Source organism: Sparus aurata, chromosome 23 (genome assembly GCF_900880675.1).
Source record: "Sparus aurata chromosome 23, fSpaAur1.1, whole genome shotgun sequence".
NCBI classification, from domain to species: Eukaryota; Metazoa; Chordata; class Actinopteri; order Spariformes; family Sparidae; genus Sparus; species Sparus aurata.
This window is the reverse complement of record NC_044209.1, coordinates 19,850,753-19,867,291: the sequence shown is the minus strand read 5'-3', so window position 1 is coordinate 19,867,291 and position 16,539 is coordinate 19,850,753. Positions and strand designations below refer to the sequence as shown.

At 42.8% G+C, this 16,539-nt stretch overlaps 1 protein-coding gene and 1 long non-coding RNA gene across 3 annotated transcripts; one reads left to right on the top strand and one right to left on the bottom strand.

Moving 5' to 3' along the window:
• Positions 1 to 1,090: 1,090 nt before the first annotated feature.
• Positions 1,091 to 16,225, bottom strand: rundc3aa (RUN domain containing 3Aa). 2 transcript variants are annotated; one of them, XM_030407533.1, is made up of 11 exons: positions 15,872 to 16,225; positions 6,312 to 6,439; positions 5,915 to 6,048; positions 5,721 to 5,806; positions 4,948 to 5,037; positions 4,257 to 4,337; positions 3,846 to 4,011; positions 3,591 to 3,748; positions 2,554 to 2,667; positions 2,317 to 2,423; positions 1,091 to 2,012 (listed from the first exon to the last, which is right to left on the bottom strand). In XM_030407533.1, exons 1-11 carry the CDS (start codon positions 15,976 to 15,978, stop codon positions 1,870 to 1,872), a joined length of 1,314 nt encoding a protein of 437 aa, XP_030263393.1. In that variant the 5' UTR covers positions 15,979 to 16,225; the 3' UTR covers positions 1,091 to 1,869. The 2 variants fall into 2 exon arrangements, with proteins under 2 accessions (XP_030263393.1, XP_030263394.1); XM_030407534.1 differs by having other exon boundaries at positions 6,324 to 6,439; positions 15,872 to 16,209.
• Positions 7,353 to 13,297, top strand: LOC115575447 (uncharacterized). Its single transcript, XR_003982665.1, has 2 exons — positions 7,353 to 7,703; positions 10,678 to 13,297. It is a non-coding gene; the product is annotated as an uncharacterized LOC115575447 (long non-coding RNA).
• Positions 16,226 to 16,539: the final 314 nt, after the last annotated feature.

Below are 16,539 nucleotides of genomic sequence, written 5' to 3'. Positions count from 1 at the left end.
ATCTTGGCAGTGCAATGTAACATCTTTTCAAATCTATTTGGGATCTCGAGGAGACTTGGATTACGCCCGATGAGCTGTATTGAACCATATTATGTATTTTTGTTCTGTTGTTTATTCAGATTCTAAAACAAGTCCTCATCTACTTTGGTTGGGACGGTGATTGCAGCAGCGCAATACAGCGGAATGTTTTGTGGACCACGAAACTTCACTCTACTTTCCATCAGCATGGAGGTGAGATAATGTTTCGAAAACATGAGGTTTGTTTTATTACACTCATTATATGTTAAACACAGTGCACTCTTTGCCTTTAATGCAAGATGTTTTTTTTGTATTACAGGGACTCTGACTGCAGCTGAGGCCATTTACGTTTGTTTTTGCCGCCAAAATTAATAATGAATCTAAGCAAAATTCATTTTTAACAGGACAGAAAAGATTCCTGCCCATTGGCACCTGACTTAACACTGTAATACCACATGCATTATACTATTAACGGACCTTAACAGAAATGTAATAACAAAAATGTCCCTTTGGATGATATTTATATTGGCAACTAAACCCATCCAACAGGGAGCCAGATCCCCAGTGAACGACATGGCAGCTCTCTTCTGCGCTGCATCAAAAGGGCATCAGTCAATATCAGTAAGTGGAGAGATCATGATCAATCAGCTGCAATGACTGCAAGAAAATGAAAAGGTCTTGCACTTCAGCGGGGCGGATGCTAGCAGTTTGGCTGAAATGTCACACAGAAGAATATTTGGAGTGTACAGTCCATCCTGGTTTAGTTGGTTCTATAATAAGATTTATTTTCATACTTTAGCTAATCTGGTTTTTCCCTGTAATAACATCAGGTTGTTCTAAGGAATTAATGAGCCTTCCAGGCATTTGTTCAATATATTACACTACATACTGTGAAACCACAAGATGGAGCCAGAACACATGTGAACCCCTGCCACTAGCTGCTCAGCCCTGCATCTTCACAAACCTCTTCTTTTGGAACTTTTTAAAAAAAAAATCACTTGTCATTCTGTGTTTCAAGAGATCCATAAATAACTCCCCAGAAGGCGTTGTGATCCAGACAAACAGACACATGTAATGGAAAAAGGCAGTTTATTGCAACGCAAAACAAACAAAAATCACCCGGTGTATGCGTGTGGAAACAACATACTGCTGAATTCGATTAAAATGAGATAAATTAACCTATGTAGTAGCTAAAGATTTGATAGATTCAATAAATATCTGCACAGATCAAAACAAACTGGAACCAATGTTTGATTACTCAAGCAGGAATGATATGCACTGTCAGGGGCAGCGGACCCCGGACACCATTCAGTCACCCACAAAACACACTCCTCAGTGTCACTGTAAGGACAACCTGTAGAAACCCATACTTAACTTCATAATCTGTATCTCTGCAAGTGGCTGTAAGTGCTGTTTTGGTTTACATTTTGAAGAGAAAATAACATTTTAAAATAGGCCAAGGCTGCACAAACACACAGACAACGCTGTTGGGTGAATATTGGTATTCAAATAAGGAGCAAAATGGGATTCAAGGAAATAAGTGGATGCATTGGAAAAGATCTGACAGGAGTTTGCAGAGGAATTGGATGAAGGGATTCACAGATAGTACAAAGTGGTTGTGGCAGAGTGTGAGAGAAGAGTCAAGCGGATAAGGCGAGGAGAAGGGAAAGAACCAGAGAAGATGGATCCTTTCAGCTTCGTGGTGCGTACAAAAATCCAGAGATGGTGTCACGACTTCGCTGTTGTATGTTTTCATGGAGCTGTTGATGGTGGGAGCGGGGTTTTGGCCGGGTATGGTCAACGCAGCATCACCAGGCAGACGGGCTGGGGGCTAAATCTCTTGTTGGTCTCCTAACTGGGAGAGAGCGCGGGGCTTGGTTCAGTGCTGATGTTGACCAAACACTCGCTGGACTTGAGGCTGGCCAGGGACTTGGAGCTCGGTAAAGAGGCCAGAGAGCCACACAGGCCCAGCATGGAGGGAGTGTTGTCTTTTCCTACACAGAAAAAGCAGAATAAAGCTGAGCCTCTAATCATGCATAGCTCAAGCTGCCCACATGAAACACCATAAACAGGCATCAAGTGTGCCTTTGTATGAGCATGTATACACATGCATGGGTGGCTTCCTCTGTAGGGCTCTTTTGCAGTAGTGGAAAGAGTGCAAAAATATTCCTACACAAGCAGAAATGTTCCTTTACTACTGTGTTTTCTGTAATATACGACACAAAGCGAATTCTAAGCAGATTCAGGAAAAGTTAAGTTACTTGCAAAGAATGCAGAAGCAGTGAAAAGTATATTTACCTGCTGAGGTCCAGGCAGCATCCCCATTCTGTCTCCCATCATTCTTCTGAGAGTCCGAGTTCAGACTGACTTCAGCAGAAAGCTGCTCAAAACTGTGGAAGCTCCTCCTGAACAGAAACACCATCATGCCAAAGACCTTACAAATCTGCTTATTCTATTTTCAACTTCTGAGTATGATAGCATCACAGGACATCTATCAGTATGTATAAATAAATGCAATTAAAATTGAAAGTTTACCTGCGAAAGAGCTTGACATCGCCCTGGTTGTTTGTGATGGTGGACCACTGGTTGACCAGTGGGATGGAAAGATCTTTAGCCAGATGGGAGGAATCACAGGGCATGAGGGCAGAGCTGCACAGAGCACAGAGTACAAATAATCAAATTCACAAACAGTGATTTTAATTTGAGCAATTTGTACCTGAATGTTGAAAATGGCAGTACAAAATATCACTCTTACTTAAAAATACACTCCCTGATGTTAGCACAGCAACCAATAGCGCTTCAGAATTTCACAAGTAAGCTTGAAAGGAAGTTTTGGGAAGTTTTTATCTTATGACACTAGAAATCATATGTGTTGGAGTAAAATAAATATGTAACCTCTTAATGAGTATTGCCTTAATACTCATAATAGAGCATAATCACAAAATCACATCTGCATCAAGTTTTGTGCAAGTTCATGTGGTAAAATAAAGCAGGTTTCTCAAACAATAAATAAATGTCGACTGAGGAAAATGTTCCGTCTTAAAAACAACAGTTTGTGCAGCTTTATGTGTACACAGTGTGACCAGTACAATACACTACATGAAGTAAATATGTTTCAACGTTTAGATTTATAACGTTTCTATGTCACACACACTTTCATCTACATAATTGATAAAGACATACATTAAACAGGAGAAAGTACTTACACGATGTATTATTCATGAAAATATACCATCTACTAATACCTTAACAGGGCTACTAAACATTGGAGATGGGACTCCACATGAGGTCGCAACAGATTCATGTCAGATACAGTGATGTGTTTAAAAATAAAATGGCATTAAATATCCATTTGCACTCCCAAAATACAATGCTATACCCAAATATATATATATGTATAATTTATATAAGATACTTCTTAAAAACAACAGTTTCTGTTTGTAAAGTTATTTTAAATCTCCAATTTTAACTCTAAATCCAAACAGGATATTAAGTGATGAGGTCTGCAGCTCAGTCGGAGCTTTTGAATCAGGCAATTCAAAGTTTGTGTGTGTGTTCTTGTGCTTTCTCACAGTTGGGCCTGCAGCTCCAGCACTATGGCCTCCAGCTCCTTCTTCTCCTGTTGGCTCTGGACCGTCAGCTCCTCCACCTTTGCTCTTAGACACTTGTTCTCCGTCTCCACGTTCTTCAGCTGCGACTCCCGCAGGCGCACCAGCTCCTCCAGGTAGCCCTGAAACATGAGAGTGGGGATTTGATTGTAGAAGCCCACACTGAGCATCAGGATTTACTTGGTGTTGGTAGTCGCGGGGGGGGGGGAGGGGGGTCACCTTCTGGGCGTAGACGATCTTAAACCTCTGCTCCATCTTGCGGCACTTGTTGCTCCAGCTCTCCTCGTCGGTCACCAGAGGGATGTAAGGGTGCTCTGGGACGCTCTCCTCGCTGTTACTGCTGTCCACACTGCGGCGGTCCTCCTCATCGCTCAGGTAGTCGTAGCTGAACAGCAGAGAGGCGATATACAGTGTTGCAGCGTCGTTCATGCACACCGAGATTGCAACGGTATGAGATTTTCACGGTACGATAACCATCACACACACTATTTATGGGAGAGTTTCATATGGTAGATAAGCAAATGTAATTTACATACCATGGTAACCTTGAAAATGGTACACTGCTGCAACTCAAATGCATACACACGTTATGCTAAAAGCTGAGTGACATCTCAGGAGGGTCAGTCTCACCTCTGAGTGAACTTCAGATAGGGTGTGTAGTCAACCACAGCTGGGGATTTCCCATCCAGAGTCTCCCCCTTCAGGCAGAAGCTGCACAGAAAAGGAGACATAAAAAACACAACTTGATTCGTAGGAAGATGAGTGACACAAACATGATGATTGTGAAGATTATCAGTTAAAATCAATGTACTGAAATGTAGTATGGAAGCCGCGTGATTAAAAATGTTTGTGCAGCTTTATGTGTACACAGTGTGACCAGTACAATACACTACATGAAGTAAATATGTTTCAACGTTTAGATTTATACCGTTTCTATGTCACACACACTTTCATCTACATAATTGATAAAGACATACATTAAACAGGAGAAAGTACTTACACGATGTATTATTCATGAAAACATACCATCTACTAATACCTTAACAGGGCTACTAAACATTGGAGATGGGACTCCACATGAGGTCGCAACAGATTCATGTCAGATACAGTGATGTGTTTAAAAATAAAATGGCATTAAATATCCATTTGCACTCCCAAAATACAATGCTATACCCAAATATATATATATATGTATAATTTATATAAGATACTTTAAAAGCTAACATGTATATGTCACATAACAGTTTATAAAAAAGGTTGGGGTGTACTAGTGTTCTGTAGTCGTCCACTGAAACATTCTGTGTGTGTCTGCAGTCTTCACCTGAAATCAATGGCACTCAGTCCAATCAGCATGCCAGTCAGGACTGTGGCCTCCTCTCTCAGCATAATGGCTCCTTCGTCGTAGAACCTCCTGTCAGGTGAAGCAGGATTAATTTCTTTCATTCTGCGCCTGCACGAGAGGCAATAACTCTCCACACCACAAGGTGGCGGTGGTCTGTAATCGTCATTCATAAAGGGGAAACCAGAAGGCTCTGGACTGCAGGTGTAAAAATCATTTTCACACCGCTCTCGCTAATAAGGTCACTTCTAATCAGGAATATGCCGATAAAAAATGGGAAACGTCACTGGCGAAGAGGCGGAGGTGAAGAATAAGAAGAAACTGCACCAAGTGGCTGAAATCATGGATCCAGTTTACTTTTTCAGTTACACTTCTTGTGCATGGATTTGTTTAGCTGAATAGCCAATGAAAGTGATTTCTTTCACCGATGGGCTCTGCTGCCAATTGTACTTGCTCAGTTGGCTGAAAATCGGCCGACAAGGTTGACTAGTGTCAACAGTGCAGAAAACACCTCAACAACTAGGGCCCCTGCCCCTCACTGACAGTCCCGACATTTGGTGTGCCGGGGCTCTGATACAACAGTGATTCTGCCTACAGCCAGTTAAAACCAGATTTTACAATATGTTTGATTCTGAGGTGCAAATAAAACAATCCCTTTTTCTTGAACAAAGCCACAATAAAGGTCTCTTTAGAATCAATACGTTACTGAAATAAGCAGAAATTTGTGGATGGTCCCTTTAAATCATGAGCCTGACCTGGTTGTTCTCGTGTCCCTCAGAGCAGTTGATACATATTCAGACAGCCGTTTCTCCATCAGCGCCACTCGAATCCATGCACGCCCCTGTGGGACAATGTAAAAAGTGAGTAGGAACAGAGGGCCTTCTTTGCAGCTCTCTCTTGCCAAATCCCACATACAAACACACTCAATTCTGCATACAAACACCCTTGCCTTGGCTCGTGATGTGCTGATGTTCTCTATGTTTTCGATGCTGGCGATGCAGTTGTTCTGCACCTTGCTGCACGCCAGCCGGATATATTCCCAGAAACTGCGCTGTCCATCTGAGCTGAACCAGCTTCCTGAACCTGGTCAGAGATTAAAGCACAGCAATAAATCATTTATGCTCAGAAGGACAGCCCACACTGTTAGCCTGCAACCATGGCAACCGTGGAGCTAATTTTGCAATCATACGTTTGTGCCCTTTTGATAATAACATTTTGCTTTCATGTTTAAAGTGAAGAGTAAAATCTCTGTTCCAGTTTCATCTAACATTTTACTTATTAAAAGGTTTTTACTGTCTCACATTCAAAATCACATGAACTGGTTCGTCCATCTTTTCCTGTGTTACCTGCAGTGTTACCTTTGAAGCGATGGCTGAGGATGTGCTCTAAAATGGCGGCAAAGTTAATAAACTCCTCGGATGAGTCATCTATGGGCTCTGCTGTGTACTTTTCTAGGAGAGTCTTTACAGAGAATCTGAAACAGAAGCACACAGAAAATAGGGTGTTAGAAAAACACAGGACTAAAAAATCTACTTCTGTACCACGCATACGTGAAGGATTTGATCTTTCACTTGGTTGTGTGCTGCTCAAGGCGATGCAAAGCAGTCATGTACTGTACACAGGCAGACAAACGTACTACTGTATTTGAACGCTGCAACAATAGCAGGGAGGAGGGTTTTTCTTTTTTTGGGAACCACGCCATCTTATCATACTGAGGTCACCCCAATTGTCTTGTGTACTGCACAATGTACCCCTTCAGTGCTTTGGCAGTGTTATCATGAAAACAATACAATTAATCCCCTGTCTTTTCAGCCTTTGTGCACGCTGTGCTTCCAGGTCCCTTTGGGTCTCGTCTCTCTGAGGGACCGGCCAGCATCAAAGAATGATCAAATAATTCCCTCCCCCTCATCTATACATGGTGGTCTGATCTATTTAGGGCAGCCGCTACCGCAGCTTTAGTTTGGCTTTTGACCTCACACGATCACCCTGCTGCACCCACAGGCAGCATGCAGCTTGCATGTTAGGAGCCGACATCCAGGCACGGGCTCGGGGTGACTGCCTCTGCTTCAATGGGCAACACTAGCATCACCGAGGGCAAGACTGCCCTGGCAGTGGGAAAGACCTCCATAGCCAGGGGAAAGACTACCGTCTCCTTGGGAAACTCCTCCATCTTCAGGGGAGTGACCACCACCTCCATGGGAGACTCCACCATCCAAAGGCAAAAGACGACTGTGGCTCTGGGACGGGCCAGCTTCAGTCGGGGAACCACAACCACCTCCTTCCGCAAAGCCTTGATGTCCAAGCGCAGGAACACCTAGATGGAAAGGACGGCTGAATCTAAAACACCAAAAGCAGCCAAGCAGTCCAAAAAAGACTCTAACAATGAGTGGAAAACCACATTCTCGTCAAGCAAGACCTCCTTTACCAAAGGCACGGTTTCATTCCTGAGGACTAAGTACGCCATCTCCTGGGGCAAATCCTCCATCTTCTGGAGCAGAACCACCGTAATTTTGGGCAACACCAGCTTCGCGGTGGGCAAAACCTCTGTGACACGAGGGGAGACCACAAGCTCTCTCACCACGCTGACCTTCACCCATGGGACCAAGTCTGTGTCTGTGTTCAAAACCACCCTCATCAGGGGCAAAGAAACACACAGCAACATCTACTGGGATTTTCACACATGATTCCTGCACACACTTACAAACCCAAGGATATTGCTATCTGGTCAGTTTTAGCAGGTCAGTAGTTATATAAAAAAAAAAAAAAAAATACAGCTGCTATGTTTGTGATCAATGTGTGTCTGGACTGCTGCCTACTTTGCACAAGGTAACACATTCCCATGTAAGAAGGCGCTAAGTGAGGTGCAGATCTAATGAGTTTGCAATCAAAAGTGAGACGTTCCAAAGCCATGCTGAGCGTGTTATGCAAATGTGACAGTGATGAGATGATGGTTTATGGTGTGTCTACTTGGCAGGGAGGGAAAGTGTGAAACGGCCGTGTGGGATGTATGTGGAGACACAAGGGAGTGTGTGTTTTTCATCAGCCCTATTCTTCCTGTATATTGTGCATGTACAGTCATCGACATGTCTTTGGTATAAATGTGGTATTTTTCCGCATGCTGATCAGATTGGTACCTGCATTTCCATAACTTCTCCTGCCACGGAAACAGTTTCGAACTAGAAAACTGTAAAAGCTGGTTGATGTAACAATGCTTATAAAAGTAACATGTCTGAACAATGCTTGGCTTGATTGTTTTGTAAATAGATGTGAGTTTTTTGCGGGATATTCCATGGTCACAACGACATAAATGGCAGAACTGTAAGACTCAAACAGCTGAGCAAGGACACAAATGGGTAATAAACTGAAGGGACCACACCCAACCCTCAGAAGGAAGGATAGCACGGATACAAGGGAGGTGCAATCAAAGTCTCGACTACATGTGGAGAACAGGAACACACTCATCCTTTCTCTTGTCAAACTGACACGGTGCCACGTATGTCACATAAGGTGTATACAGTCGTACACAGAGGCTATGTCTTACAATCACAGGCTATAGGGAACAATGGCTCAGAAGAAAGTGATGTCACCACAGATTGCCCCCTTTGCAACAATGTGCCCTTCAACCGTCTGGTGTCGTCGTGGAGATAGGACAATCGCTCCACTGTCCCGTTCCCCCAAGATAGGCTGTGTCCACCTACGGCTGCCTCTGTCCATTCACAGGGACACATGGGTGGTATGTGGCCTTCCAGAGCCCACGTCGATCAGCTCAACGAAGGCATTATGTGACACGGGGGTCGTGCTATCCACGCTCAGCATTCTGGTCCGCTCTGGATTTGTAGCTGATGTTACTATTACTCCCGAAGGGCAGAGCAGGGTGTGCTGCATGAGTGTGCGATGCTTTGCTTCGAGTGAGCCCCGAACCCCGTTGTTGAATCTGGGTCAGGAAGACGAGCGTCTCCTCAATGGGCAACACCAGCTTCTCCGAGGGGAAGACGGCCTTAACCCTGGGCAACACCAGCATAAAGAGGGGAAAGAGCAAGCTTGCAGTGGGGGGCTCCTCCATCACCAGGGGCAAGAGCACGACATCTCTGGGCTCCTCCACCATCACCAGCGGGAAGACCAAGATCTCGCTGGGCAGCGCCTCCTTCAGCAGAGGCTCCACCACCACCTCTTTTCGGAAAGCGCTCTTCCCCAAACGCAAGACGCTCTAGATGAGAGGGGACCTCATTGCGGGGTGGGGGGAATGGCGCAAAATGTCACAAGAAAACAGCACCATCACAGAGAATATATGGACAGCACTAGAGCACCTACACAGGGTCTGTTCCAACTGAGAGCGAAAACTGGAATAAATCTACCTTTGGACCTTTGACTTGTTTTTGGTCATGCCGGATTTATCAAGAAAACAGGTCAGTGGCATCTAAGTTCTGCCTCATAATGTTATCTGTCAGTCAGTCAGGTGTCAGGGTATAACAGAGCTCCAGGATGTTAGGTAGGGATCCTGAGTTTGTGCTCTACTCCACCATGACCCCTCAAACTGTTTCTGACTAAACAAATCCACTTGGTAGATGGTGCCAGTTTGCTAGAAAGCCTGAATATTGTATGTTGGGGAGGAGAATCCCAATCGTTGTGTCATTTGAGATCAACAAATAGATCTTCCGTAGAACACACATTTGACATGACTTTGACCTAAGAAATCCCACCTGAAATAAGAACATTTTACTATTCTGTCAAAAACCTAGGAGAAAGAGTGAGTAGCATAACATGCATTGTTTCTGCTGCAGACTTCTAATGACCAAAATGTTTATCGAATCAGCTGAGACCTTGGATAACCAACAAGTGACGCCGGTGGTTCCCAGGGCCCGGTATGGGAGCCACTGCGTAAAGGCCAAACCAGGGGTTCCCAAACTTTTCATGTCAAGGACTCCCACAATAGATGCACATTAGACCAAAGACAAGTTGAGGGGATTTTGTCTAAAGGAGTCTGAGTGATTATTACGTAGATTTTATGGTATGTCAATGGTGGTAAGACTAGAATCACTATAAATTAAGATCAATCGAAACAGCCAACTTAAACTCTTTCGTTGTCGTTTCAACTTCCAAAAAATGCTATACAAGTTAAAACATTCTATTCCTACTTTTGTTGGACACCCCCACTACCCACTTAAGAGCCCCAGTTTGAAAACCACTGGGCTCAGCTCCGTTTGTGGATGTTATAGTCACAACAGAAGAAACTCAACTGCTGCTGGCCTGTCTGAGCAGATAAAGTGACCGCCTTATCTCAAAGGGAACACTACAGCAGATGATTGTACATTAACTGAAGTCCTTTGATGTGAAGGGGAATTGCTGGCGTGCCTCAAATGCAAATGGATGGAGTGGAATAGCAGCATGCTCTTGGTACGATTTGACACTGAAAAACAACTGCAGGGGCCTTCTGACAAGCTTCTTTTGTGCCCCCTCTCACTCAGCCTGGATCGCTGCCAAGCCCACTCCCAGCTCCGTTTAAATGCCCCCTTGTTCTCCTCTCTCACCCCTCTACTGTACTTGAACGAGTGTATTTGATCCACAGCCCCAGCCAGGATAACCAAATCGACATTTATCAGCAGTGACGCCTAACCTAAATATGCACGCTTCACATTAACTCTCTCAGCTTTTATTTTTCCCCTGACTCCTTTCTCTTTCTCTCTCCCTTCCCCTTTCTGTCTCTCTCTTTAGTCTTGGCATAACCAGCAGGATCAGATGACACAGGCCAACTCCTCGCTGGCCGCAGCATTGTGTAACACCATGCCAGTGCTGTGTTTATCGTCCAGGAGTGTTTGGGGAGACGTCCCGTCCTGTACTGGATCGGCACAAAAGGCCAAGAGAAAGAATGCCGTTTGCTTTGAGGAATATTTAGATAAGAGTGATAATTTGGGCCAAATCAAAATAGATTAAAGGACGACTGTAGGTGCGACTACAACAGGGCGTGTCTTTCTCTCACCGGCCCCCCTCTGTGAATAAGTGTCCAGGCAAAGTGTTTCATGGTCAGAGGAGGTGTAACAGGGATTAACGTGGAAGATGGACAGAAAGGGTGATGGGGCGAGAAACAGCTGAGAGCGTAAATCAGATGGTTGAAGCTGACAGAGGGGTAAAATGATGAATAACAGGGTGTCACAGAGAAACAGCTGGTGAGAGAGTAGATGAAAGGTGCCCAAGTGCGTGGTCAAACCCACAGAAACTTCTGCTGTAATGTCACATACTCGATGGTGTTAGCGCAAAAAGTGAGTGCAGCTTACGAAATCAGGGGAAAAGCAAAAGAAGGCCGCGCAGAAACTCAACTGGAAAATGCAGGTTCAAAGACTTGTTGACATTTCCTATTATTTCTCAACAGATTGGAACAGCGGCATCGCTTAGTGTTGTTCAGAGTTCAAAAAAGCACAAAGATCCACCCACTCGCAGAGGCACGTCCACGAGACATGAATATGTAGCAGTGTTTACCACAGCACAGAACATTTTATTCTCTACTCGAGAGCCACGCCCCAGAGGAGCCCGAGATGCACCACAGCACATCGCATCGCCGCGCTTCCTCCTTTCACTCCCCGTTCCTCTTGTTTACAGGAAGCAGCTGGTGGGAGAACGCCTCATACTTCAGATCTGTCAAGTCTCACTCATCTTATCTATGTTTTCTTAGGTTCCACCGTGTCCACAGCAACACTGCTCCTCCAGGCACGGACGACGGCATGACAGCTCATAGCCAGACCACAGCAGAATAAACAGCACAATTTTTTAAGATTACAGGCCAGATTACAGGAGGCCTATTAGACGCATTAGCTTTTGGATGAGAGATAAACAAAGTTAAAATGAAGACTGCAGAGAGCCTCAGTCCTGCCACATAAAGATACAAACCTGCTGCTATTGGCAACAGCACAGAGACGCAGTAGATCACAATGACACTGCCGCCGCTGTGGACATGACAAATGTCAACAAGTCTCTTTAAAGACCATTAAGCTCTTTTGGATTTTCTGATGCTGTCGGGTGAAAAACATTGCAGCTCATATCATGATTATTTTCATGTGTTAAGCGTTCTTCTTAAGTTGCAACTTTTTCACCTGGCAGCACTTTTTCTTTTTTGTGTTATTTTCTCTGCCATCATTTATCCTCTTTTTGAGTCTTGGTGTCAGTTTTATCATGAGACGACTCTATTTAAGACCCCGTGCAGAAAAAAAGGTCCCCTGTTGGAGGTGAAATTGTTTGATCAGGTTTTCCGTTATTATACACAAATGTCTATTGCTGTACATATGTGTGTCTAATTAAGAAATGGGCTCATTCTGTTAAGCATGACACTGTAAACAAGGAAACAACTGGTGAACCGCATTATTCCAGATCAGGTAGACACACTTTTGAAAAGATTTTTTTTTAAAAAGGACTGTGATGGTTGTTTGTTCTTTGTTAGGACCCCCAGACCTGAACAGAAACACAAGTCCCACAAAAAAGACATAACTTCATCAAACAAACTGTTGGGAACTCTTCTCAAATGTTAATCTGTGTGTGCTGATTGTATTTTAAACGTGTATGACGTGACAGCGAAGGGAAGAAGAGGTCAGACTTTATATATATACACACACGTGTTAGGGGAAAATAAAAGCTCGGCCTTGTGTACTAATCTAGCACTAACGTCAGCTAAAGCTACTATAGCCAGGCAGCAGCTCAAGCTGTGGAAGAAGCTGTGTCTCAGCAGCACGACAGAGCCTGGATCGTGTATCCTGCACCAACATGACGCCCAGCCTGCTTTCACGCACAGCCAGAGGCCCACTGCTGATTCAGGATCTCTCTCCAATGAGACTGTACGAACACGCCTTTTACTACTTGAATCAACTCTGACCAGAACGATCAAAAAAAAAAAAAAAAAGGTCAGAAACATCATGAACGAGGAGATGCAGATCTGACAGCACCACAGACTTGTCTGGAAGAAGCTGCCCTCCGACTGAACCTAATCAATGTCATGTTGCTCGTTAGAAAAAAAAAATGGAAAAAGAAACTGTGTAGTAAGCATTACTGATGGAAAGCTGTTTGAGATTTATTTTCTGTATTGTCCTGCGTGTTTGTTATTAAAAATGCTTAAATGATTAAAACGGTCTTAGCTCGGCCAGGCCAAACTGAAAACAACAGTGTTTTTTGTGCCCTCGCTAATCCTTCTCTGTGTTGTGAGTCCATTGTGAGAACTTTTCTTTCTTTGCAGACATGCCATGTGTGACGTTGTGTGTTTTGCTTTCCTGTACGTGTCACTAAAATGCACACAGCACCTTGGACAGAAAGGTACTGGAATAAAAAAACGCTTGATTGTGTGTCTATTCAAGAGTCTGGACTTTGTCTTTTTTTTAGTTTTTTTGGGGACAGTTTATTAACTTTCAAACACTGTCACATTTACTGTGAAAGAGCCGAAGACAAAGATAGATACAATGCTGTCTACAATACTATTTATGACCATACTCAATTTGCAATTCAAGACTCCTAGTTACGCTATGATATATTTTATGAGGGCACAATAAAAGTATCACAGTTAAGCTGTAATTTTCTCTCTGGTTATATCGCAGAATATCAAAATACTATAAAGCAAGATAAGGTCATGTTAAAGTTGCTTGAGGCTAAAATGATTGGTGGATCAACAGAGAATAATCAGCAACTATTTTTAGACATTTTTTAAGCCAAAAATGATCTTATTGAAGATTCCCAACTGTAACTTGCCCTCTTTTTCATAGTCTTCTATGGCAGTAATCTGAATATGAACATGTTCTTGACTGTTGGTTGGACAAAACGAGCTATTAGTAGTCGGGCTGCACTTGATATATACTGCTTCAGCATCAACATCCCCTGAATTAGTCAGATCGCAAAGAGCAATGTCAAGTGAGGCAAATTAACTCGGCACTTTCACATGTTTTACGCGTGTTTTTGTGTTTTTGCAGCATGGAAGCTGAAGACTAAGCTTGCAACACTGTTGTGCCTCAGCGGTTATATTATGGTGACTTCCACCTACTCTGACATCACGTGCATTCGTCTCTATTGAGCTAATAAGTTCAAATCTGGTAAAAGTTCCTGTATTTTTTCATGTAGCAGAAAAACAAAATATCGCAATATCAGTTTTTTTTTCTTCCCAGCATCCTGCAGCTGTGATTTCAAGATGTCACCTCAGGCTTTGTGAAGTTAAATAGATTTTTTCACAGCACAGACGGTAAATCAATTAATCGAGGAAATAATTTCGATTTAATATTAATATAATATTTTAGGCCAGAGTTAGAGTACTGTAAGGAAATGAGAATACGAAACAACAAGAGACAATAATAATAATAACTTTTTTAATTTATTTTTTTGAGTGATACTCTATAACTAGGTGAAGTTTTAATTATGACTGCAGATGTCATCTGCTAGCTCTTAGCACTCTACAAATACAGATGAATTAAATTAAATCAAATTAAATTAGTAACAGATATGTATTTTATGGAGTATCAGTCATGACTGCAGTTTATTATGATTCAATAACTGAATTAAACCTGCGAATAATATGAAAATGAAACAAAAAGATTATTAAATCAAAACAATAACGTGCGTATATTTTCTATGTATAGTCTGTTGTATGCCATAAAACAAGAAAACATCATTACTTATATGATATTGATGAATCCATTAGAGAAAGTTTAGGCCTAAAAATAATATTAGTGGAAATACTAAAATGATGTTATGTTCCTATATTATTGAAATTAAATACAGATTTTAAGCTTATTTGATCCTTTATTATACTTAAATTACAGCAAACCTATACATGAGGGTCCAAAAAATAAATTTGAGGGTGGCAAGATGATTAAAGGGGAAAATGTTGATATTAAAATGTATTCTGTTCTGATTTTTCCCTAAATTTGTGCTTTTATTGTGAAGTACTAGACACATTCACATCCTCTGGATCCCTGAAAAAACACTCAAATTAAGAAAAAAATACTATTTTTTCAAACTATCCAGATCACACTAAGGCCTCACAGGTTATAAGTGGGAAGAGTCCTTGGGAACTACTTATTGAGATCACACTGAGACAGAAACAAGATGACTTAAGTGTCAATCATGTGCATGAAAACAAAAACAGGACACTCTGAAAGAAGCCTAGTTACTCGCACGATAACATGTGATCACTCACTTGGGATCTGATTGGATAAATGCAGGGTTCTCTCTGCCCTGACCTTTCTTTACACTGTATAATATAGTCACATAAATACTGCACATCACAGTCCATCATCTCACAGTGCTGTGTAGGCTGAGGGGAGCGGATGGGGGGAGGAGTCCTTGCACTGCTCCAAATGCCCTTGTCCCATACAGGCACTCCACCTGTCTGTGATGGAGGAAGAAACCTGCTGTCGGTCTTTTTATTTCCCTTCTAGCTATGTTCTCAATTTAACCAAACTAGCCCAGTAGTCGTATTTGTATCCCTAGAAGCTGCATTTATCAGTACAGACTGGAATCAAGCAGGTGTTTCAACCTGTTAAAATATGGGAGAGTTAACATAAATGTAACAACAGAGATGCGATATTTGAAGGTTACAGCAAAGTGCATCCAGGAAATGTAAAGGTTCAATATAGATAGTATATAGATATACAGAGATACATATTTTTTACACAAGCGGATGTGATGGCAGGGGTAGGTGAAGGTGAAAACGCACCTGCCTCCTCTTTATCGCTCACATTTCTAGGAATGTGTACATTACTCTGCATTACAGTCTATTTGTTTTGACATCCTGCTGCCATTGTTGAATATCACCTCAGCACAAAGATGAGCTTGTTAAATAAATATTCACCATTGTGGTCATCTTATGGGAAACGTGCAAAGCAGCATGCAGGCACTGGCACTTGCAGAGAATATAGTCTGTCGACGGTGTCGTGATGTATACCTGCAAACCGTGATGAGGTTTTTTCGCTCCACGCCGACGCTCCGAGCAGACGCCTTTTTCGATGTCAGACCCATAGCCATTGCTGTCTGAATGCAGCCCGACTCCATCCAGCGGCGGCCCCGGGGCCTCTTCGGGATCCGTGCCCAGGCCAGGACCCCTCCCTCCCCTCCTGTGTCCTACAAACACCCGCTGTCCTCTGCGGGGAGCCGAGGATGCTGCTGCTGGAGGAGGAGGAGGACAGGAAAGCAGCGAGCAGCGTCGAGTTAGAGATTTTTGAAGGTGCAGCTTCCGGTTATAAGTTTCAAAGTAAAATCTATCTTATTTAAACGCATTTGTGATTATTGTCGAATAATGATACTTTTATTTCCACATTTGTTTCCGGTTTTGTTCAGCGTACGTCATGCTTTTGGCACAGCTGAGAGACTAGTGGAGATGATGCCTTCACGTACACCTCTCAAAATTAGCTAGGGATATTGGCGCATATATGCATGTGCATGGATATGCAGTACAAGTCAAATGAAATGTGTCGCATTATTTTTGGAGACCAAAATATTCACAAAACAAAAATAAAAAATCCAGATATGTCAAGAATTAACAGTCAAGTGAAACACTAAAATATCCGAACAAATTTTGAGTACTTTGTGTATTTCTGTACAGATTCATACTAA